At 41.9% G+C, this 25,446-nt stretch overlaps 1 protein-coding gene across 3 annotated transcripts; it reads right to left on the bottom strand.

Moving 5' to 3' along the window:
- Positions 1 to 1,555: 1,555 nt before the first annotated feature.
- PTGR1 (prostaglandin reductase 1) lies at positions 1,556 to 24,552 on the bottom strand. Of its 3 annotated transcripts, none has more exons than XM_088533668.1 (10): positions 24,503 to 24,552; positions 10,887 to 10,993; positions 9,222 to 9,267; positions 8,858 to 8,917; positions 7,583 to 7,750; positions 6,096 to 6,213; positions 5,644 to 5,799; positions 3,841 to 3,946; positions 2,704 to 2,822; positions 1,556 to 1,780 (listed from the first exon to the last, which is right to left on the bottom strand). In XM_088533668.1, the coding sequence occupies exons 1-10, from the start codon at positions 24,514 to 24,516 to the stop codon at positions 1,670 to 1,672; spliced, it is 1,005 nt and encodes a 334-aa protein (XP_088389794.1). In that variant the 5' UTR covers positions 24,517 to 24,552; the 3' UTR covers positions 1,556 to 1,669. The 3 variants fall into 3 exon arrangements, with proteins under 3 accessions (XP_088389794.1, XP_088389795.1, XP_088389793.1); XM_088533669.1 differs by lacking the exon at positions 24,503 to 24,552 and adding an exon at positions 16,903 to 16,921; XM_088533667.1 differs by lacking the exon at positions 24,503 to 24,552 and adding an exon at positions 11,700 to 11,808.
- Positions 24,553 to 25,446: the final 894 nt, after the last annotated feature.

Here is a 25,446-nt window from a genome sequence, read left to right as displayed (position 1 = left end):
GAAGCTGAGTTCAGAGTAAACTGCATTTCACTACCATTATTTACAGCAGAGGTTTCTTACAGCCTGGAGCTAAGAGGCACAGCTGGTCAAAGGCCTCCAGATTTGGTAAAGCCTTACTAGAAGCATCTGAGGAACTTAACTGTTGTGGAAATATAAATGTACACACATCTGCAATGCATTTTTCCTTCTCTGGAGAGGAAAAGCAGAGTTGGTACCTCGAAAACACAGGGTAGCTGGTGCAAGGTGAGAAGATCCATCTGCACCTGCAGCTAGCAAAGACAGCTGTGACAGATGCAAATCTCCACAAGGTGGCAGTGACTGACTGCACGAACCTGAAAGGAAGGTTCAAGCTTCTAGGCATCCCTATGGCAGCCTCTGGCCTCTAGAATTCAGAACATCTGGGATAATGGGGAATGACTGCAGCAGATGCACCCGTAGAACTCCAGAGATCAAAGAGTTCCTGAAGGTCATCCCTCCCTCCAGCTGAGTCAGGCTATTCAGTTTCTTAATTATTGCTTCAGAGAAGCAATAAACTTTTCTATGTAACCTTTTCTTCTGCTCTGCCATATCCCGTTGAGAAAAGATGCAGTAGGCATGCACAATGGCATGCACACTGCTGATGAGATAGAGTGTTTAGTTTTAATACCACTCCCTGGTATTGTAAGGGGTCTGGAGAAGAAGAAACTCCCCTGATGTCTACGGGATACATGTGTGAACTATTATCTTTGTACCAAAGGGTCCTTCATATGCCCTCGCCATTTTTTATCTCAGTCAGTCCTTACACGCTAGGCAGGGCCCATCTCTGTTCCCTTTTGGGCATTTACACAGTGTTTGAGCTCAGCTCAGTTCCTCTTTGGGTCAAATCAGTCTCATGTAGCACCAGTTGAGCTTCCTTAGAGGAAGCTTATGGGGAAGATGGAGAACAATGCTTCCCTCCCTCCACAAAACACAAAATTCCTAAGTAATCTCCCTGTTTTCCAAGACTGTATCCATTATGAATGTTAATCCAGCTAGGACTGGGAAGAAAAAAAGTGACAGAAAAACACAATAGCTCCACAAAACAAAATAGCGAAGTGTCATAAGAGGAAGACTGTAACACAAGCAAAGTGTGAGTTAATAGATTTATTGCTTATTGTTTAGCATTTCCATAATCTCAACTCTTATTAGCTGAGAAATCTGTTTCCTCATGAAATCAAATCATCTCAACTCAGCAAATGGAAGTCTCTGCCTGTTGTTGCTCTTTGCTCCCTGCTAGTGATCACAAAATGAAATCCTCTATTGCAAAGTTCCAGACAAAATAATAGACATCAGTAATCAAATGTGTCATTAACAGGCAAAGTGTCATTTCCTTTCTACAAGTCAACTTAAATTTGTTTCAAATCAATTTTGGTGAAATTTCACTTAAACTTAATTATGGTTTTCTAAGCCAGAATAAGAAGTTTAATAGTTTCTAGACTTTGTATATAGGTTTGGGGATCAATTCTCAAGTTCTTCAAAAGCTAAACCATTTGCATACACCTACTTATTAGAAAAAATATTTTAAAAGATTATAATCACCAAACATCCAGCAAAGAGACAGAAATGTGCCTTTTGAATAATAAGGCAAAAGCACTTAGGTAGAATCGCACCCTCCTGTGGCAATATTTCAGGAACTGGCTATGTGTGACCTTCAGACCTTTACAACGGCTTTTCCAAGATTTTCTCCTTTTAACATTCCAATGAAAGCTGCTGGCATGTTGTCAAATCCATCAGTGATTTTTTCATGGCACTTAATTTTTCCCTGTGCAAAGGAGGAGAACAAATGGCTGAGTACTCATTTTATCAGCTTTTCATCAGCAGTCTACTTTTACTGTCTTTTTGAGACCAAATCGCTACCAGATTCTCTCCAGCTTGTATGTTCTGGCTGAAACAAATGCTAACTGGTACACACCAGAGTAGCTTTGCAGAACTAGATGTGCATATGGCTTATTCCATGACAGGATCTGCTTTTGTACCAACATACTCCACTGGAGTCACAACAGAGCAAAAGTCATTGCCACAGAAACATACCATGATCGATTTAGTGCAACTCAGTCTAATAAATGAAAAGGTAAGACAGGCTCACCTCTATCTATAATTAAGCATGGAACTGAAAATCTAAGTGATCAGAAGCTGAGTGTCCCCAAAACCTCAATTTATAAAACCTAGAATATTTTAGCCTTTAGTGTTCACTCCCATAAGCTTCCCACAGCTACAGACCACATGTTAAACTTGGCCTTCAGAGAAATAAAATTAGAGAAATTCTCTTGTAACTCCCTACAAAGCTTGGCTCCCAATTCCATCAAGGAACTGATTATTCGCAGTAATTCCAGCACAACAGTATAATAGAAATACTTGCTTATATTACAATTGAAAGCAGGGTGAAGGACAAAGAGAAATTACTCTAATTGTTAGGAAAGTGTTTTGAATTAAACTGGAAGGATCCTTTTTCAAAAGCCTGCACACATTCTCTGGTATATCTAAGTGATGACCAACGGCTAGTATCATGTACACAGCATGTTCAGTATGGTTTGAGTGTCTTCAAAATGCTCAAGGACAAGTGGAAAAAAGAAGATCTCACCGTAAACTCACCTCACCAGTTAAGATAAGGAACTCCTTACAAAAAGGAAGCCCTGGTGGGAGTACACCTGCTGTATTACAGGAAACCACCACTTTCTTTCTTACCTCCAGGATCCATTTTAGGAGTGCCTGCTGACCTTCCCCCCAGCGGTTAATCCAGCGGGAAACAAGAAACCCTTCCATTTGAAGCTCTTTGAAGATCATGGGATACTGAACATAAGGTCCTGCAAGGAAAACGAACCAACAAACTACCTTTAGAAAGAGTTCTATTTAAAACTGGACTTTATGCATAATGAGAAGCTTCTAGCTAGTATAGAAAAGTTCATAACTTTGTTCCAGCTAGAAGCAACTTCTGTCCTTTCCAAACAGAATATCTAGGACTAAATAATGAGGATTCCTGGACAGTCACCCAGGAAAAGAAAGACTGTATCCCTAAAGCTGAGCCTAAAGGCCCCACACTTGTGAAACAGGGTAAGTCAGGAGTAAAGTGGCCTCAATTTTGGCTGAAATACTTCAGCTTCATCCTGAAAGTATTGTTTTGCCAGATTGTTTGACAGCCTGTTCTTACTCTTTGAAAGTTGCCAAATTCTCATATTTTTTCTAAATCCTAAACAGGGATTTTAAATATCTCTTAGGTACCTAAAAAAGCAGTTCCCAACATGTGATAGTCTTCTCACTGTCAAAGCTCATCCGTTTTTTACAGTGATCTTTATCTTTTTTTCTCCAGAAGACAAATTCGGAAAATGGCATGCTACTGAAAACAAATATGCATCTCAGCCATATTTCCCACCAATTTCACCAGTAGCCAAGTTCTTGGCACTCATGAAATGGAACAGATAACTAAAACTAAGCCACATTGTTTAAAAAAAGCTGACAGATACTGCATTCTCTCATCTAAAAGCAGGTACTGTGCAAATGTCATCACTCTACCACATCTGCCTTTTTTTATTCGTCTGTATCTTACTTGGTTCCCCGGGGAATCCTACATGAAGTAATTTAGTTTTTCCTTCATTTCTTATCAGCTGATGCTCACCACCTGTTACGAGTGTGTACAAAGGAGGGTGAACCTATGTATTCATAGGGACACCAGCTGTTCCAGGATCACCTTCAGCTCTCTAAACATACATACACACTCAAATGGCACACTGAATCAACCATTTAAAAACTCAAAAGAGTCTCCCATCATGCCTCTACTCTCACTGAACAGTAACTAAGCTTAGGTACACGAAAGTAGCCCCACACCTGTCTGAGGCACTAAGTCATTGTACAAAGAGATAGCTCCACAGACCGCAATCCTTCCATACTTCTTCATCTGGTGAATGGCTACACTGGCAAATTCTCCACCCACCTACAAGAAATCAGAATAAATGCAGTATTAGATAAAATTCAGTTTTTGGTATTGACTACCATAGCTTGTCACCCTGAAGTTGCTGCATCAAGGAGAACAGGTTAAAATGGAAAAAAATGCTAACCTCCACCACTCCAAAGTCTTTGCGTTACCCTGGTTCAAAGTCTATGAGAATTCTACATCAGTATCTTTTGAAGAAAGTGTTATAATAACAGGGAATGAATTTTAACTCCAATCTGTTTCCATGATACTTGTTTTTGATATATTGGGTAGGATTTACCCTTAGAGAGATCCCTTTCTTTAAGAAGAGCATCCCAGCTCACCTCTGCTTTGTCCTGACACAAGCCTGCACTTCTGCTTATTTGCACAACTGTGAGACAAGCTTTTGATTTTCTTCTGCTTAATATTTTTTTCTTCCAAATGTTCCCACTGAAGAAGATGCTCACAGGATGTGCTGTACTCAGAAGTGTACAGCTTTCAACTGAGAAAAAGTTGTGAAAAAAATTACTGCTGGGGCACTTCTGCACAAAATTTTCAAGTGAGAGGGAACAGAATGGGTGTTAAAAGCTGCTTAAAACATTAATAGCACATGACATTAAGGTTGGAACACAGCAAAAAAGCAAGCAAGACCTCTGGCCACAGTGACAAGTGCTTGCCCTGACATAATTCATTCACAAGGATTCCCAGAAAAACCTAGGATACATGCTGTTTCACACAAAAACACAGCACTGTCATTCTTTGGTGAGTGGTCAAACTGCTGGCAGAAAGACAAGGCAAAGGAGTAACGATGGCTGCCCCTTACATCGTGTAGTAACTCAGGGAGTTCTGATACATATCTGCTGCTTGTCATTTTAACTCTCATTCGTTTGCCCTGTTGACATGTAGGCCAGTGCAAGTGCCTTGGCTAATATCCCCATGTAGGTACCCTGTACACACACCAGGTACACCAGTACTAGGAAGTTTTTTTTTTTATATATATAATAAAAAAATAGAAAGGGGGAGAGGAGAGGCAGAGGAGAGGCAGAGGAAAAACAGTGCTTGTTCTCTGGCTTCATCACCAACACAGTCTGTCTTCCTCCTGACACCAAAGTCTCTTAGTGTCTAAAACAGTGCAGCTATTTTCAAACAGATTATCAAGAACAGTCCACAGCTCTTCTTAACTCTAATTGTGCCTGGGAGAGGTCAGAAATACCCAATACAAAGGTCTAGCATTTTTTCAAGTTGGTTTTGCACAGTCCAGGTGACTACATAGATATGGGTACCCAAACTAGTTGCACTGCAGGGTCACTCACTCTCACTCTACTTCTAAAAACAGCAGAGAATTGTCTGTGATCCAAGGTGGGTCCAAAAATGAACTGCAGGCCTCTGCCAAGCCTTGGTTAAATGTCTTCTCCTTCCCTCCCCTCTCAAAAATCACATAGACTTTTTAGAGCATTTTTCCTCCATTTACCAAAACAAACAAACAAACAAACAAAAACAAACAAACAAAAGAAAACAACCCACCAGCAACAATCCAGGCTTCTCTTTTAATGTTTGTCCTTTCTATTAGTTCACAAGTTAAGTTTTGGAAAGGAACTGAGAAGCAACAAGCTCTTGAGGAGATTGTTTCATAAAGGTTGTAAATTTCAATGAGTTTCTGCTACAATCTGAGGAAGGACAATGGTCTGTTCTTGGCCCATCCCTGCCTCTGAACTCACGTTATCAAAGAAACAGTCGTAGCCATCAGGAGAGGCTTTATGCAGTGCTTCCTCCAAAGATGTAACGGTCTTGTAATTGAAGGCTTCATCAAAGCCAATTTTTTTCAGATAAGCAACCTTTTCATCTGAGCCAGCACAGCCAACCACTTTGCAACCCTGAAAGGAAAGAAACAGAAATATTTCTAAATCCCCTGAGAACACAGGCTGACACCTACAAGGAGCACAGGGCTTACCCTGAAACTCAGGCTGTCATGAACATGTCAGTTCCTGAGCTCTAGGAAATTCAAAATTAGCTCTTCTACATCTTCAGCAGTTTTTCCTGTCTCAGCTGCAGATACACCTTCAGAGGTTTTTGCCCTCCCTCCTTATAAGTCTCCTTATAATTCATGGCCTTATTCCTCTTCCAGATCAGTCCTCTATGGCTTAAGTATGAGTACTTTTAAGCCACTCACTCCAATTTTAGCAAGTTGTCCCACCACAGAGCCCACAGCTCCAGCTGCAGCATTGACCAGCACTGTGTCTCCTGGCTTTATCTTGCAGACTTCAAACAGACCAAAATACGCAGTAAGTCTGGGGAGAAAAAGAAAGGATGTTTTGTGAGGTATAAAGGACACTAGACATGAAGGTGCAACTTTGCCACATTAAACAAACATTGCGACCAGAACAAAGTTTATTTTTCCCCATTCTTTATGAAAAACTAGTTAATTTGAACAATGATTCAACCAAACAGCATCTCAAATTAGCTTGTGAGCAAATCCAGTTATGCTTAAAGTCTCCAGGAAGTTCAGAAAAACAAGATACACTACTTGTGTGTAAGAATGGGAAACAGGGTGCTGAGGGAGAAGTCTACTTTAGTAGGAGACAGGTTTCCTTGTGCTCAGTAGTCAAAATGAGGTATACACAGATTCACTTTATAATTTGACAATCTAATTATAAGCTGGAAGAGAACAAATCCAGACTAGACATGTATCAGTTGCCAGCTAGTTCCTATCACATCAACAGAGGGATCAAAATGGTCATCACAAAGCCAGGCTTCTAGAAGAAGAAAACTTGCACAAGCCCTTGCTGAACATGGGGCTACAGCTCCTGAGGACCGTGCACAGGTATGGCTACCAGTAAACAGTAGTCTCAAGGAACCACTGTGGCTTCGCTCTGCTGATCATATTGACATTAAAAGACATAAGACTCTATAGGCTTCCTGAAGCAGCCTGATCAGTCAGCCGAGAATCCCAAAAGTGAACAGGTTTAAATTTTCCAAGACTTCTCATTTCAGGCTTAAAACTTCCCAACTGGTGAAATTGTTTAAAAGCTGTATGGCAAGATCTGTCTTGCCTCATTTCAGACTGAAATGTTAAGTTCTGTGTCACATAAAATACACAATATTTTGAAAGCCTTCTGTGTCAAAAGGATTCATGAAGCAGTATTTCACATACAATTTGAAAAGAAATAGGGAAGGAGTACAGAAAGATGACCAAGAGAACAAAATTTGCTTTTATTGATTCCCAAGGAGCTGTTTGACTGCTACAGTAGAATTTAAAGATTGCTCTTTTCTTGCAAACTGAAACAGTCATGTCTTTCCAATTTTGAATAGCTTTAGAAATACAGTGATAAAAGTAGAGGCTGAAAAGGAAAAGCAGCCTAGTCCAAATGCCAGTTAAATACGAGTTTTTCTGTTAAAAGTTAATTCAGATCGAACTGGGTTCTTTCCAGCTCCTGCTGGAGCTCTTCTCCACCCCCACAACACCTCCTCAAGGAGAGATACCATGACATCAAAAAAAAAAAAAAAAAAAAGTATCATTCTTTCCTCTGACCTACAGATTGGGCCAAACTTCAGCTCCTCTAAACTGTGAGGACAGGGCAAAAGGCCATACAAACATGCAGAAACAACCTGAACAGTGAAAATTTCAGAGTACAGCTTCCTTTGGACCTCAGTACTCACCCAGGCATGCCGGCTGTCCCGAGAGCTAGAGATCTGGGGAGAGATTCAGGCCAGGCAGAAGGAAAAGCACGAAGATCTTTCCCACTGGAGATGAAATGACTTCTCCAACCAGCATTAGCTACCACAAAGGATCCCATGACAAATGCAGGATTCTTGCTTTCTATAACCCTGTTTAAAATAAGAGGGGAGGAAAAAAAAAAAAGAAAAACTTGAAAACTTGTTTGAGACAGATCCCTACTGCTCTGGAAAAGAAATGCTAGCAGATCTTGCTTCATGCTCTGTAACGCAGGACGAAAGGAATACTTCATGCCAGGGCATGCATTTCATGATGCTGATGGCTTCCAGAGACTTTTCTGAAATGACTACTGTCTCTTATCCCTGGAAGAATATCCCTGGACAAGACTAGCCTAGATAAAGTCCTAGCCTGGCAAATCATATTTTATGTTCTTATGCAAATATCAACAATTTTGACTAGCACCAATCTCTTATGAATTCAGATGAGGCTTCTGGGGAAGAGGAAGCTGGGTTAAAAGTGTGGAAAAGCAAGAAGCTGAGCCACAGACAGGCTAGAATGAACAGTTCCCTTTTGAACAAATCTGAACCTCATTCAAAAGTTGAATATCCTGAAGATACGATATCCCGGGACAACAAATCTCTCCCTAAGACACCTTAGGAAACAGTACCTAATAATGGAGAAAGGTTCATACTTCATACTATCTGTATGACAAAATGAAAATTCAACTTCCTTACCACTTCAGAAAAGAGTAGGCAAACAGCCTTGAAACACTGAAAGCAGCTGGGCTTCTGTTCAGCAGATCTGGCTTTTAATTTAGTCTCCCCGGCCTCTCACCCTTCAACAAGCCTTTCTGCCAAAAAACGCAGGAGTCAAAGGCCACAGATGTTCTTGGGCAGAAATATGAGCAAGAGAGTGCTTCACTTGAAAATATGAAGTTGACACCTCATGTTAGGTAAAATAACTATTGGCCTTTCACACTTCTTGTAAAAATCTCCTCTAAACATATTATCTATATGAATAATATATGAGTGGTATAGGAGGTATGAATGCTCTCCAAGAAGGGAAAAGAGATTCACAAAGAATAAACACTGGTCAACCTATTATAGACAAAGAACACAGTTGCAACAGTATGTAGATTTATGTCAAGAAAAGGTAATACAAGACTTCAAATCTCTCAGTACATTTCCTTATAATTTGGAGTCTGCTGGATGGTGGATAACAAGGTGAGAATGCGAGACAAAAATTACTGAAGACCTTACCTGGCAACTTGTGTACCTATCATTATGTCTCCTTCCTTCATGTCCCTTTTACTGTAAGGTCTGTAACACAGTAGAGAGAGGGATTACTGTAAGCAACTACAATGATGTTTCAGGTATGCTGCAGAGTAGTAGCTACTGGCTTACCCACAAACAGTACATAAACAGTCATGCTCAAAAGAAAGCAGAAGGCAAGCTGGCACGGCTCCATACAGGGAGCATCACAATTTACACACAACACTCAAAGCCAACAAAAGCACCCAGTATTCTAGCAGTGGAGGATGCTTCCACTGCATGACTTTTTACCGTTTAACTGGGAGCTCAAAAAAGTTAACCTAGTTAACAACAAAAGAAGAAAAAGTTATACCTCATGTAAGGATCAACACTGAGAAACTCTGATTCCAGAAGGATCTCTGCAACAAAAGACAGAACAAATTCATATGTATCAACAGTACTGTAAAGCATAGGTTTCACAAATTGGTCTTAACAACAGCTACAGGAATTCTTGTAGCTCACAAGTCCCATATTCCACCAACCTTCATGGATAAACTACTATAAACATCTACTACATTCATTGGCTTTGTTTGGATAAACACTGTGCTATCTGTGAGCATAAAAAGTGTCTTTTTAGAAGACTAGCTTATTTTCTACATTTGACTACTTTTTTTACTTACCTCTTCTCTACGTAGAATGCTCAGCAGGTTAGACCCCTAAGCAAAAACTAAGTTTTTTTGTGACCCAAATATAAAATGCCTTGTCAGGATTCAACCACCAGAGAGTGCTAAGAGACAGTAATTATTATGGGACAGATTAACAAACATCACTTTCCTCTCTTAGAGAAGAAACGAACAGCAACAAAAAAAAAAACCCAAAAAACAAACAAACAAACAAAAAACCCACACATTTTCTAGGTAGCTTAGATTCATCCTCTTTGTTGTCTCCTATGCCACTTCTGAAGTATGTTGTTAAACATATGTTAATTTAAAGTTCCATTCACACAGAAGTTTTAACATTCAGTCCCACGCCTAATAATATTTTTTATTGTCTGTGCTGCAGTGGTCTAGCTGATAAAAGTTAGAAGTATATTTAGACATAAATCTTTTCCCATTGCCCAGAATGAGCAGGATGGGAAACGTTTAGATGAGGCACTTTGGGGCATGGTATAGCAGGCATGGTGGGGATGGGGTTATGGTTGGACTCGATCTTGAAGGTCTGTTCCAACGATAACGATTCTACGAAAAATCAAGGCATATAAGATAATAAGGAAGATCATTTCCCTTAAATGCTTTACTCTTTTCTGAAGTTCTGTCCCTTCTTGCTGCAAGGATTAAAATGGCAAGGAATGAATGGCTTTGTGTTCTTAAATAGCTGCAGGCACAAAATTCTGCCTCCTGCTCCCATCCCAGCCACTCTGCAAAACTATGACGATGCTCAGTACTTTCCTTATCAATCTAAAAATCTCCATTTACAATCCAAGCACTCCCATCCATCTTTCTCCCAGGATATTTGCAAACAAAAGAAAACAAAAAATAAACAAACAAACGAGCCTATGACAACTTTTCACACAGAAAGCACGTAAGCATGTTTGGGTTTTCCTAATGAATTTTACAACTCATTTTTGTGTGCCACAATTCATTTCTCTTTCTAAACTAAACAAATTCTGGCTCTTTATTGAGGTTGGTTTTCAGAGTACACCTCCTCAGTAATTTTCTCCAATAAACTAAAGCTTTGCCAGGATGCACCACATTCAGTTAGGCAGGGTGGGTGTTTGAAAGGTATGCCACTGTCACTTCCTGAAGTTGGCAAAAGCTCCATCATCAGTTTCAGTGAGACTACCAGAAGGCAGCATTTCTCAAAACCCACCAAGTCCATCTGTATGCATGTTCTTCAGTAACTGTCCAGCTTTGCCAAGGCACGGGGGTTGCCATAACATATGTCAATCAATTCCAAAAGTTCAAGCTCAAGAAACATACTACCTACAGAATATATATATATATATATATATGTTTATATAAAAATAAATTCTACTTACCTCCATCCTTTAGTTTGGGCAGCTCTATCTTTTTCAGGTCAAAGTCGCTGGGTTTGGGGAAACCTTCAAAATGCTTCTTCAGAACCCAAGCCCTGGCAGTCGCCATCCTGCACAACAAACAACCTATTCAAAGGGTACCTGACAAAGAGTTGTTAAAAGGCATTAAGTTGCTAACAAGAACTTGTTTGGACTTCAGGGACAAAAAGAGTTCAAGCATCCTGATTACCTCTTGTCACACAGGAAGGTTTCTGCTTGGAAATGTCATAGAAATATCCACTGATCAAGCAAATGTCTGAAGCAATATTACTACTAAGCAATCCAGGGCTTCTTGCAAATGCCAGACCTCTCTGCCTGCTGCACAATAATCCCTGGCATAGTAAGCGAGAAAGCCCCAACAGAAGCTAGTGCTAAATTACAAAGAAATTGAAGAGGGAAGATCTCCTGCTAGTATAAGCACACCAATCAGAGGAGCGAGAGAGAGGAAAAAATAGAAAAAAAAAATAAAAAAGGCAATTAAACTCACAGTTTTGCTGTGGCCACATGAGATGACCAATGAATCTAAATTTTTCAAAGCTTAAACCCAAATGCAAGCCTGAAATAAAAAGCTAAGAAAAATCTCTTTCTTAAATTCTAAGTTTTGCAGTGACTCCTCATGCTTTGAAAGAAAAAGTATCTCCAATTGCCAAACTCCACACTTGAAGCCATGAAAGCACCAGCATTTTCCTTAAAACGTGACTTGCATTTGTTTTAGCCTAGAACTTTCATTCTTCTAAATAAACATGTAAACAAGCAAAAATAAAATAAAGTTTATACTTAAAAAAGGGCAGGTGGAAAACTCCTGTATTCTGTTGACAAGAGCAGTCAATGAGCTTCTGTGACTGACTGAGAGAGAGGACGGGCATAAATCACACACGTTTTTAGGAAAAAAAACCCTGCTTTTATCAGCAAAAGCAGCACTGCCTTCAAGGCCACTTATTGTGCACAAGCTTAAGCTTTCAATAATCTCATGCAGGGCACTCCCCAAAAGAATCAACCTTCTGACATTAAAATTTAAGATCGCTTTAACAACTAACTCATTATCTATTAAGTTTGAGAGGCTAAATAGAATATGCTAAATAAAATAGGCAAAACGCAGAGTCCTAGAATCCAAAAAAATACTGCGGTCTAGAGATTGAAACTTCCTCCCAGAATAGGAATTCTTCAGATTGTATCTCACCAGTCTGGTCCTAAAACACTTGGAGTTCTACCACGGCAAAAGAAATACTTAATTAAAAAATGATGAGTAAAAACTCACTGCTCAATCCACCATCATTTAACAAGGTAAATGATCCATATGTATGCATGTATGCCATTGCTGTGAAAGAAAACTGTCATGAGATTTGCATAGTCAAATGACTGCATATTCTCAAATAACATCTGTATCCATGTGTGTGGTCACACATTTTTAATGTTACCAGTACCTGCACCAAAGGATTAAGATTAATGTTGTTATGTCTCCCTGCCCCGATCTCTGCAAATTCCAGAGGCACCTTAAAAAATGCTGGCAGGTTTTGGCATCTTGCCTCACTGCACTGCTAAAGGGCATGTAGTGCAGCAGAAAACTTTGTCCAAGGATTTCACTGCCTTCTGTTTTATTTTTTTTTTCTTGTGAAAAAGTACCACATAGACATTAAGGGTGAAAAGAATGAAGAGACCAGTTCATATTAGCATGTCTAACTATAAACATCTCAAGGCAGCAGCACTAATTAAGGAACAGAGACCTGAAAAAGTAAACAAAACTTTAAAAGCACACAATCCAGCACTAGGAAGAACAGGGCAAGCTCCGCATTATTTAGATTCACCAAACAGAACAGACCTGACCCAGAAAACTGTTAGCACTCAGTAGCAATCTGCAATAAATTGGGAATCTTCCCTTATTTTTATAAAATGTTGTGTATACTACACAAATCTGTGCAAGCTGACAACTTTAGAAACTTCCACCAAAGAAGCCATGTACAGCAGGACATGCATGTCTTTCACCCTGAAAGGCAGTATCATCAAACTCACTGCAAAAGCATTGCATGTTTTAAAATGCATTGCTGAACCATTTGGTATAAGTGAATAGCCAAACCCAGCACACTCCATTGCACACATAAAAATCACTAGAACAAAGGTTATGGGCTTAACTGCAGCAATTGCAGTTTGACCTGCAAATAGATTAAAAAAAAAAAAAAAAGAAGAAGAAGAAGAAAGGCAGAAAAGGTCAGGGGAGTGCCATTTGTTCGATTTTTTTTCCATCCATAGCTGCATTTGCTTTCATATTAGCAGTCCTTATCTGTACTTTCAAATAGCAAATACCACTGTGACACTGTAACAACCTAGCAAACTTAGTAAAAGACCTGGCAGGAGGAAAAGGTGAGTTCAATTCAAAACAGAACAGACTTCAATTACTCTCTTACACACACATACTCACAAGCACTAAGATCTGCTTGTCCTAGTGCACTGTCCAGCACTCACGTACCCAGGCGGTCTGGTCAGGAATATGGGAGGACCAAGGGACACTAGTTCAGACTCTCCACGAAATCCCTTCGTTGTCAGCCACACGTTGATTCTGGATGTGCCTTTTGTACTGTTTGGAAGCTAATAGTGATTCAGAAGCGCTTTGTTTCCTCACCCTTTACCGCCTCTGTGACTCATTAATACTTGTTCGCAGCTTTTTTTTTTGCCTCTTAACCACTGTGCTGCAAAGCACTAACCCTACCCCTTAGCCTCCCACAATTTTTTCTCAATAACTTGAAACTTCAATTTTGTCAAGATACAATTTTAGGCTGCTGTTTGTTTTCCTTATCTGAGTACTCTGAGAAGCTGCACAAAGATCTGTTGTCATTTTGACAACCTGCAAATTTAATTGCCATCAATATTCCTCAATATTTTCTTCTACTGTTCTTTCACATCCTTCCATGTCCAGACCTTGTAACTGCTTTACGAATTTCCATACTTTTGGTGTTACATACATCTTTCAGGACAGCATTTTCAAACAAGCATTTCAATGGAACTTTTACAAACAACAAGATTAATTTCACTGAACCATTTTTAAAAATTATTTTAGGCCACCAAAACTGGGAGCAAGACAAATTTTACGTTCGCTCCTCGGACCTTGTACTGAAATCTCATTACCATAATCATTTCAAAGCTGAGAAGCTATGCTGCAGCCTGGGAAGAGGGAAAGGAAAAAAAATGGAGAGAGAAGTAGAAAAAAACCCCAAACCCCACCACAGATATATACTTGAGAAGCAGATTTACAATTCAATTTCCAGGTTAGCAATGAGAGATTACTTGTACATTTAGCTAGGAATCGATAAGAACTGCTGAGAAGGAAGTTGTTTACACATGTTAAGGTACTGTGAAGGGTAAAGGGCAATGATGCAATGTTTGTTGGAGATGTGCTAAAAGACTTTTAGACTAACAAACACGTGAAAAGCACTTGCTCTACTCTAAGCACAGCCCACTGTGTGAAAGTACTTCCTTGTTAAAACTCAGTGGGTTTAGATAATACATCTATTTATTTTCTGTACATGCTTTACAGACCATGTTAACTATTAGATCAAAAAGGCAGCTGTGATTTAAAAAACACAGAAAGGGCAGTCAATGAGACTGATAAAAGAACTCTTGAAAATAATTCATTTTTTGTAAACCACTCTCCCTGCCCTCTCCTCCTCCTCCTCCAGCTCCCCCCCCTCCAAAAAAAAAAAAAAAGGTGATGACATTCCATGTATGGAATTCTTCCAAAGGAATCATTGAAGCTTTCACAGAAACTGAAGTTCAAGACAATATTATTTCTGCTATTTTTCAAACCTACAACCCACAAACCCCACCTTCTCCTCTGGTCTCGTCATCCAAGCTCTCAAAAGGGAATGTTTTAGATTATTCTCTATAAGCTTTCCCATTAAACCAGACACATTTTTTTATGGGAAAGAAATAATGACTGGAGGAATCTCCAGTCTGTGTACTAATTGGAGACCCATAAAGCAAACATCCAGCTTGTGCTCTCACACTGTGAGTCACACAAAACTTTAACGTAACTGCAAGCAAAGTAGCTTTGGATGGACAGTCACAACTCAGTCCCCAAGATCAGAATGGGGAAGGAGGCTCATAACACAAAAAGTGAAGAAGAAAATATGGAAAAGACGGGAAGGGGATCCCATAGAAGATGCTAGAAGTTGGAGAGGAAAGCCAGAAGAACCAGAACAGAGCAAACTCAAATTTCAGAAGCTTGAGAGAATTTGACTGGGAGATGAAGAAAAGATGGTGATATCTGAACTAAATCTGAAAATCTTCAAATTAAAGTAGAAGAGTAGTAAAGCTCTTAGGAAAAATGCAAGTCAAATCAGAATACACAGCCACAGTAAAACCATCAATCTTCCTTAAACAATGCCGAGAACCACAGCTGCATATTGTGGGAATGCTTCCTAGCCTGGGCTTGCCCAAATCTAGCCTCGAGGACAAAAACGCCTTAGACGGCTGTCAGTAATAAATAACTTCAGTGCAAAGTTGGGATTAGGCTAACAGTTCATCTTGCTGCTAGTCACAATGATTTTGCAGATATTACTGTAATATTTGTTTCCTTTTACTTCCACTCTGAGAAAGGACCAACTATGCTATTAGCTACATAAGAGAAAACAAGGTATGCTTATAATACCAAATAGAATATTTGTCTCAGAAATTATTCATCTGTAGACTGATGCTGAGGAAAAAATGCCAAGCACCTCAAAAACTAAGTTTTTCAGGAAAGGATCACCTGATACAGCCCCCTTTTACAGATTCAAACCACAAAGTGTTCTGTGGCATTTCAAAGGCTCCTGCCAGGCAACAGCCTTCAAGCCTTTCCAAATCCTTAAAAAACAAAAATATCCTTACCATGATTTGGCTATAGAGACTATGACCCAGAGTCTACAATGGAATTCCCCATACATAACCAACTGTCTGAGAGTGAACAAGGCCTCCTACTGAAAGTGCCTCAAAGTCTTAGCAAAAAGTATCCCTTCCTACTCTCTGGGTTAGCTGTAGCAATGCTTTGTCACAAAACAATTTTTTTTCTGTGATTAAAATAAAAAAAAAAAAGGAAGAAAATGCAAACCCCTTCCCATCTATTACTGGCAGACACTACACTGTAAATACCTGAGCAAGCGTGACATTGCACTGCAGAACAATGAAGCTGCAAATTCACTTCTTCATGCAAAACTTTCAAGCCCTGGAAGTGGGTTGAAGGTTAGAAGTGAGACATGGAAGTGATTGCATGATAAAAAAAAAAAGTGTGCCACAGAGCACAGTTGCAGTTCAGTAATTCCAACAGAGATTCCACTGTGCACTAAGTCTGCAAAACCAAGAAACATGCAGATATAGGTTAACAGTCCTCCTCAGAAATCATGCAGAAAATGAGAATCTGAAGAACTATGTACCTGACAAGAGAAAAATAACTTGGCAGTCCATGGATAAAGAGGAAGCCAGAGCACTGGAGGCCACCTGCAGGTGACAAACCAAACCAAAAATTCTTGAAGCACCAACCATGCTTTCCTGGTAACTGTAGGGCATTCTCAAATTCCTTTTCAGGGCACTTTTTCAGCTTCCTCTTATTTAAAAACAGACGCAATCCCAGCACACACTCCAGTATCAGTAATTGCAAAACTCTTAACAAAATTGTTGATACATCCTGCAGCACAAGTTCTCAACAGCTTTGCTTTCCTGCATTTGCAAGGACAAGTCTATTAGTACAACACAGAGAGAAATATTTTATTTCCTTGATTTTACAACAGCCGATGAAAATCCTATTAAAAAGAAAAAAAAAGATCCACCAAGCTTAGATATCTAAAAAGTCGCCATTTAATTTAAAGCCTAAGCCTTGGACAATACTGAGCAAGTAATTTTGTTTTATGAAAAAAAAAAAAAGTCTCAGACTGATATCTGACATGAAGCTTCAGGGTTTATTACTCCTGCTAGCTGACTGCTCCTTTCCTCATTTCTGTTGCCCATTACTTACATGTATAAGGATTAAGCACGTCAGCCTCTTGCAGGGTAGAGTAAAGCAAAGACAGCACTCTGACCTGTTGTGTTATTCAGCTCCGCATATCCAAAGGGAAAGTTGCAAACGTACTTTGCAAAAGTGTCTGCAGTTCCTCTGAGGCCACCTACTGAATTTCTGGAATACTACATATATTCATTCAACAGCACAACTAGAGCACAGCTTCTTCTCCAAATTAGTTCCTCTTTGTGATATAAGCTATCAAATTCTCTTCCCGTAAGACAGAACTGCTCCAACCTACAGTTCATACTGGAGATATATCAGAGATTGGCATGTCAGACTAACTCATTATCACTGCAACATATCCACATTAGGTGACTGAGAGATAGATAAATGGAAAGATAAAGAGACAGAAGGAAAGAAAAGGTGGGCTCATGACAAGCTAAAAAATTTAATATGGAGCCTGTAAAAGTACAGAATAGTGATCAGAACCTGTTAAACTACTATTTGCTATGTATAGCTCTGGCCTGCAGACAGCATGTTACAACAAAGATCAGAAGGCCTTCACACTCAGCACATACAAAATAGCTCAGCGCAGTAATTTAATATTCTGCAGTGAATACAAATAAATGCATCTATGCAAAATGATGTCCTGGGTCTCCCAGATGTCACAAAAGACAAACCATTCTCCCAGTGAGATACAGTCCCTGCCTCCCAAACCATGAAGATTGGTAAATCACACCAATGTCTGGCAAGGTGTGGTCTTCCGAGCTTTCTTTCCTTTATATTTAATGTGTGAAACATAGCTTGAGAGTTAGATCCCCTTAGATAACACATTCAGAATGAAATCCTGATTACAAGGTAGTCAAACCCTTAACCTTCAGCCCAGCGTTTACATCTACAGAATACAGATCCTTCGGCTTTCCTACCCAATTGAAAAGGTGGCACACACATTAAAGGCTGGAAAGAGTTTAGGTCCTCCTGGAACAAGAGATTAAATAAGTAAGGTAAACACACAGTTACTCATTCTGCACAGCTTATGGCCACTATGAGGTAACGTTTTCGTAACTTTTGGAATCAAAATACCTCAAAAGTCTAATACAATACTAGGTCAAGTTAAAATTATGAATCCAAATGGCATACTTCAAGTGTTCTTAAGTCTGATTCATATTTTTCATAGGTTCTCACTTGAGATCATTGGCTTTAATTGAAGGTGTCTTCTCACAGAACATCAAGGTGTAAAAGTGTGCTAATGTAGGCCATCATTCAATTACAAAGCGTTACCTGTAAAAAACCTAAAAAAAGAAGTCACTCCTATTGTCACACTGTAACAGTGATCAGACTGAAAGTCTCAAAACTGACTTAGAGAGGTCACCTGGCTTTCACATTCCTTCAAATCTCTATTCTGAAGAAAGGAACACTGTGACAGGACTCTTTCCTCAGTGCTTCTTTTGAAACATGGAAGAATACTTGTATCTGTACACAAGCATTTTCCTCTCCACATCTGGCTACCATTTATTCTCTGACACTTTGACACAATACTATAACAAAAGAGAAAGCAGGCAACTTCAACCAATTATCAACTTGACTGGCCTATGTCAGGAAGAAAAGAGACTCAAGAAGAGAGAAATTTTGCATAACCTAAGACCCAAAAGATACCTTGTCTGACACAAACTTGAAGTCTGTAATAGACATTGCCATTACAGAGTTACACAGTTGACTAATCTGTCAGACAGGCACAAAAAAAAAACAGCTGTGGGGGACTAAGATGTAGGATAACGCTGTTCAAAAACAATAATAATAATAATATCTCAGAGGAATAAAAGTATTCTTTTATGTTGCTTAAATTTGACCAAAAGAAAACAAAATCATTGTGTCCATGGTCACCCTTGTTTTCTACAACCTTGCAGAATCACAGAATGAACAAGGTTGGAAGGGACCTCTGGAGATTGCCTAGTCCAAACACCCTGCTCAAGCAGGGTAACCTACAGCAGGTTGCCCAGAACCATGTCCTGTTGGGTGCTGAGTATCTCCAAAGTTGGAGATTGTGTGACCGCTCTGGTTACAGTGTCTGATTACTCTCACAGTAAAAAAAAAAAAACAATTCTCATGCAATTTCCTACATTTCACTTTGTGTCCATGTCTCTTGTTCATTCACTCCTTTCATCAGATACCACTGAAAAGAGGTCGGGTTCTGTTTTCTTTACACCCTCTCATCAGATATTTATACATATTGATGTATCGACCTGCCCCCACCTCCTGAGCTTTCTCTTCTCTATTTTGAACAGTCCAAGCCTTTCCTCATAGCAGAGATGCTCCAACTCCCTTAACCATCTGTGTAGGAGGTGGAAATTTCTATGATCTGTAGATGCATAAAAATCTCCTGTGGGAAGCAGAGGCCATACCTTGAGAAAGAAGATGTTTGCCTGCCTAGGCTGAGCGATAAGGGGCAGGGATGCAGCTGCTCAGCCTGTTTCACAGGCAGCCCCCTCTGGAAACCTGTTGAAGCCGGCCGCTCGGCCGGGCTTGCAGCCAACTTAACGTCAGATGTCCTCCAAACTAGCTTTGGAGCCCAAACACCCAGAAATGAGGAAGAAGAGGAGGAAGGCAGGACCCTCGTATTGAGGGCTGCGACCCCCGACTGGTGCATGCCTGAGCACCCAAGGGGAGAGTTGTGCAACTGGAGGTGCAGTTCGTCCACCCCCCGGGCTACCTCCCGGGTCGAACTGACCCTGTGTGCCAGGATGCACTGGGTATAGGGAGGACAATGAAGAGAGAGCAGAGGAGAGGGGAAACTCCAAACTCTGAGGGCCACGCTGTCTCCGCGGGAGCCCGTCATCTCTCTCTGATCTGCCAGCTTGAGAGGATGTTTGGGTCCAGTATCCCACCGGCAGATATCATACTTTGCTTCTTTTATGTGCTTTCACCTGAATAAATGCTCGATGTAGTCACCTTGTTCTGGATGATAACTGCCGAATCCTGAGCCCACCTGGAATACCATCTTGGCAGACTTCTGTCCCTGTCTGTCTTGCACCGAGGAGCCTGGACACAGCACTCCTGATGTGGCCTCACCATGGCCACGTAGAAGGGGAGGTTCAGCCCTCTCCATCTACTGTCAGTGCTCTTCCTTGTGCAGCCCAGGACAAGGATAGCCTCCTCTGCTACAAGGGTACATTCCTGGCTCATGGCCAAGTAGTGGTCCCCCAGGACCTCCAGGTCTCTGCAAAGTTGCTTTCCAGCAGTTCAGCCAGCAGCCTGCACTTATGCCTGGGGTTGTTCCTGTCTGGGTGTGGGACCCTCCACTTGCCTCTGTCCATCTTTCCAGCCTGTCCAGGTCTCTCTGAAGGGCAGCATAGCCCTCTAGTGCATCAACCACTCCTGCCAGTTTTGCATCATCTGAAAATTGCTAGGGGTGCACTTGGTCCCTCTATCGAGTTCCGTAATGATGTTTAAGGCTGCTGGTCTCAGTATCAATCCGGAGGATACACCACTAATGTCTGGCCTCCAACTGGATGCTGATCATAACCCTTTGAGCCTGGTCAGACAGTTTTCAGTTCACTTCACTGTCCACTTATCTAATCCATTTTTCATCAGTTTGTCTACAATGATGTTATGAGAGAGAGTGTTGAAAGCCTTGCTGAAGTTGATATTCATGGCTTATAGTTCTCCTTCACCAAAACAGGCATTTGGTCATAGACGGCAATTAGAATAGTTAAGCATGATTTCTGCTTCATAAATTCATGATGACTACTTCCAGTCACCTGCTTGTCTTTCATACTGTTAAAAATAGTTTCCAGGATTAGTTGCTCCATCACCAAATGTGGTCAAAGTGAGTGGGGCTGACTGACCTGTAGTATTTTGGATTCTCCTTCTCGTCCTTCTTGAAGGCAGGAGTGGTATTTGCATACAACAGTTCATAGGCTAAGGTAAAAGCCTTTTATCTCAGATTGGGACCACTGGAAATGAAAGCATAGCATATGTAAGAGGACAGAGATGGGACAGAATATACACTAAGAAACAGGTTTGCTTAGGTTTCAGCCACAGCCTGTTTAATACAAATTTGTGAACTAGATAGACTTTCTTGTCATAACATCACATTCTTTATTGGTGGATCGATATCTCCTGATGTTTTACAAATGCCCAGGCAGCAACAAGTGGAAATTTTCCCAGCCACCAACCTTCTAGAATATGGCTCAATTGCCAATAACATCTCCATACTTTCCCACATGAAATCTTTCTCTCTTCCTGCCCTCCTCCACCCTCAACTACGTATGAAGCAAAAAAGCAACATGCAGAAGCAGGCAACCCTCCACATCTGTGTGCATTCAGTAGTTCTCTAGGGATGCTAACAGATGACAAAACTCTGCCTCATCTAAGCTCTGTCTGTTTTGGCCCTGACACTTCCAGCATATGGGAAAAGGTGGCGGGGGGGAGAAAAAAGGCAAGGGGGGGAGAAAAAAGGCAAGGTGGGGGAAGGGAAAAAGCAAGGGGAGGGGAAGGGAAAAAGCAATGGGGCAGAAGGGAAAAAGTAAGGGGGGGGAAGGGGAAAAGCAAGGAGGGGGGAAGGGAAAAAGCAAGGGGCGGGGAAGGGAAAAAGCAAGGCGGGGGAAGGGAAAAAGCAAGGCGGGGGAAGGGAAAAAGCAAGGGGGGAGGAAGGGAAAAAGCAAGGCGGGGGAAGGGAAAAAGCAAGGGGGGAGGAAGGGAAAAAGCAAGGGGGGAGGAAGGGAAAAAGCAAGGGCGGGGAAGAGAAGGGCTGGAAGAAAAAAAGGAGGGAGAGAAAAAGGAGGGGGAGAAAAAAAAAGGAGGGGGAAAAAAAAGGAGTGAGAAGAAATCAAGGGGGGTGGATGAGAAAGAAAAGGGGGAGAAAAACCTGGGCAATGCCATCAAGAAACCACCCCAAGTACACCCACCAGGCAAACACCAGAAGATGCACAACATCTCTCAACCCCACTCTGTGAGTAGGACCCAGAACATTTTCCATGACTTTAGCTACCAGTTTCCAGGCGAAAACAGAAGTCAGATCCAAACGGGCTAGAATTACTACCTTTTTGGTCCTCTGACAATTCAGACGATCAGAGCAGATAACTACTGGGAAAGGCAGAAAAAAAAAAGGAAGAGAAGGCAAAGATGATGGAAAACAAGGCACCCACCTCGAAACACAGAGACCGCCACTTCAGGCACAATTAAAAGACAGCCAGCCAGGCCAGAGGGAAATGGGAAACCATGCCACTACCAGGAGAAGCCACTTGACACATACTTTCCTTCTTTCAAGGCTTTGGAGGAGAGGAGCAGTGAAGAGAAAGAGCAGAAAGGAAGGGAAATCCCACAAGAACATTTCAGAAAGTCATGAGTCCACTAATGAAATGTCAGAGCCCTGTAGCACCAGCAGCCCTGCCCAACAGAAGATCAGTTTGGTTCACGCACATGAAATCATACAATTCTGAAAGTAGTTTACTGATGTAGGAGCAGCATGGGATTCACTGGTGCACCTAACACAACTTTAAACAGTAACTGCACATGCTTGCCAAGGATCCCGCCCTGGCCTCCCCTGCAGCTCTCTTTGGGTCCCAGGTCACCTTCCCGCTTTGGTATACACATCTTGCTGCTTTTGAGTATGTGGATTAAAGTGTAAGTGAAACTTATGAAAGAATATGAATTAAATTTAACTTATTCAAACATCTAGTAAATCCTTATCATTTTCCATTTCTCTGTGATCTCACTGAGATCAGATCAGGTCACTCAGATCAGATGCCCATTTACCGGATTCATTAAAATCAGATATTTCCCTACCCTTCGGCATCGTGAAATTCCCACTCACACTTTGCCGGAGTTGCAATCTAAAAGTGTGCCTTGATTAAACATATAAGTAGACTTCTAGATTGCTGAAACCCAACATGTACACTGGAACCACTTTACTGGTTTTCAGGTCAGAAAGTCGTCATGTAGCCACATGACAAAAGTAGGAACTCCTCGCCATGCACACACAGCATGTAATAAGCAAATACATAGCATGCATATTCGTTAACTTCACAGAAGAAAGTCTCTTATCTCAGAAATGACTCTTCATTCCTGTTTTCTTAATTCAGGCTGTAGAAAGCCTGATAGACTAAGACAGGAGGCAGAATCACAAAGGTGCTGACTCCTCAGCCAGGCAAGGAGACAGCCATTTCATCAGCAATAATTTCCGCCCTTGGAAGCACAACCAGGTGCCACCTGCAGTGCCAAGGATGCACTTCTCACAGCGACTAATCAGGCAGGTACCCAGCCTCAGGCATCAAATGCGCAAGCCCATTTGCTGCACATTGGAAATGGCTTTTGCCCAGACTATGCATGGTTCCAAAATAACCAAATAAAAGTGCTATTTAATAACGACTGCACAATTAAAAGGTGCCATTCTTCCCCACACTCCAAAAGTGTTTTTTTTTCCCAGCAGCTTCCTACTTGCAGTCCTAGCAGAAGAAATGCTATCACATTAATGCCTTATAGCCATAATAACCAAGCTGCATCAGAAATATTTCCGATGGTACAGTGTGTATGCAAAGAAAATGACCTATCATGTACATATTGAATATTCAGGAAAATGAAAGGAATATTTAATAAAATTACCTTTGCCTTTGAAACAGGCAATTTAGTACAATCCCAATAGCTCTCTTGATCTCAACAGTAACACTCAAGCTGAGCTGACAGTATGATTCACAACATCCTCTGCCAAAATATTGACCTAAGCATACAGCATAACCTAGTCAACACAGAAAAAAAAAGATGCATTCAGTGGTCTAAGTATTTATCTGCTTTGAGTAGTGCAGCTTTCAACACCTACTGTTTTTTAAATGAAACACGTCTTCAAAGGTGTTCAAAGGTGTTTGCTTTTGGTGATGGTGGTGAGGGCTTTTTTTGCTTTTTGTGTGTTTGTTTTGAATAGGCTCCGTTCTCCTTAAAGGAAAGCACATCTGTAAATCACAACAAATTAGTTACACTGGCATTTCCTTCTTTTTTTTTCTTTCCTCTGAGAGGATCAGACCTGAACTTTTAAAACTTTGTCTTTTTTTTCAATACTCTCACACCACAGCAACTGCTCCTGCACGAACCCTATATTGCACATGTGAGTTACTGATACCTTCCTTTACTTACACTAAAAAACACCCACTGTACTGCAATTCTGAAGATTCGAGTACCAGAAATCCACACTCCGCTTTAACACAGCAGTACTTGCTCGGTTTTGCCTTTTCACAGCCGCTGGTAAGTCAGCTGTCAGCCTTCCATGTCCTTGGTAAGTTTCCCTTGAAGAGGGGAGGGCCTTTTGACTTTAGCTCCCGAATTCCCTATCTCTGTAAATTGCGAGTTTGCTTTGTGTCCATCGTGATTTTAGGAATCTACCTAAAAGTCTCAAATTCTCCCTATTGTGAGTAAAAAAAAAAAAAAAAAATCCCTAAGGATTTAGGTAAGCTAACTCTTCTATTTTCCCCGTTAAGCGCGTCCAGAGCAGCGCGCTTCTTCGTGTTGCACATTCCTGCCGCCGTCGCCACGGCCAGGACGGCGTCACGAGCGCCGCTGACAGCTTTTCTCAGGCGCAAACAGGCGGAATGTAAGGGATAAAAGAGGTGGGAAGACGCCGTACCTAAAGCTGCCCATGCAAAGACACCGCCTTAGAACAAACAGGCTCGTCTCGGCGCCACGGGACGGCCCCGCTCCTCCGGGCTCTCCCCCGCGCTCCAGGCAGCGCCGCCCGCGAGCGGCGGGGACGGGGGCGGAGCCGCCATGGCCGCCGCCTCAGGCGCCTAACGGTCGCCAGCCCCGCCCCGCCCCTCCGCCTGGCGGGGCCTTCCGCGCGGCGCCCGCCCCGCTACAAAGCCTGTCCGCGCCGCCCGTGACCGCCGCCACCGGCGCGTTGGGAGGCGCCCGTTCCCCCGTCAGGGTTCGCGCGGGATCCGCTCTCTGCTTTACCGCCGGGGGTGGGAGGCTGGGCGAGCGCGCCGCTCCAGACAGGCAGCGCGCGGGGCAGCCGCGAAGGGGGCTATCCGTTTGTTCGGCGCCAAAATTCAAGCGCCAGGAGCAGTTAGGAGCAGTTGGAGCCGTTGAGAGCATCGCGCTAGGTGAGGCCGGCGGCCGCGCGGGGCTCCGGCCGCCCCAGCGCCGGCGAGGGCGGCGGGGAAGCCCGGCCAGAAAAGCGGAGCAGGGCCCGGGCGTGGGGGCGGCAATGGCGATGGGGCTGCGCGCGCAGAGCTTCAGAAACGAGGCGCGTTCTCGACTTTCTTCTTCTTATTATTAAATCTGTTTATTTCTGGCCTACAGTTCTCCGTGCGGAGAACTCAGCGCTGCCCCTTTTGAGAAGTCCCTTGCCGTTGGCTCCTGTCCCCTCTCCCTGCTGGCTGGCGCAATAACGCCTAGTTAGTTTGCGAGAAAATTCTCATGCCAGGGCCTTCCGTGCAAATAATATGGTGAAAACTGAGTAACATGTTGTTGCTCAAACATTTTAACGTACAGTGTGTTATCGGGATGCATCCTGAAAGGATGTACAGGAGTACATCCTTCTAAAGGTGGGGGGGGGTGGGGAAGGAGGGA

This window comes from Tinamus guttatus, unplaced genomic scaffold (genome assembly GCF_059628265.1).
Source record: "Tinamus guttatus ecotype Peru unplaced genomic scaffold, ASM5962826v1 Tinamus_guttatus_pri_ptg000513l, whole genome shotgun sequence".
NCBI classification, from domain to species: Eukaryota; Metazoa; Chordata; class Aves; order Tinamiformes; family Tinamidae; genus Tinamus; species Tinamus guttatus.
The sequence above is the reverse complement of the archived record's forward strand: the minus strand, read 5'-3'. Positions and strand labels throughout refer to the sequence as shown.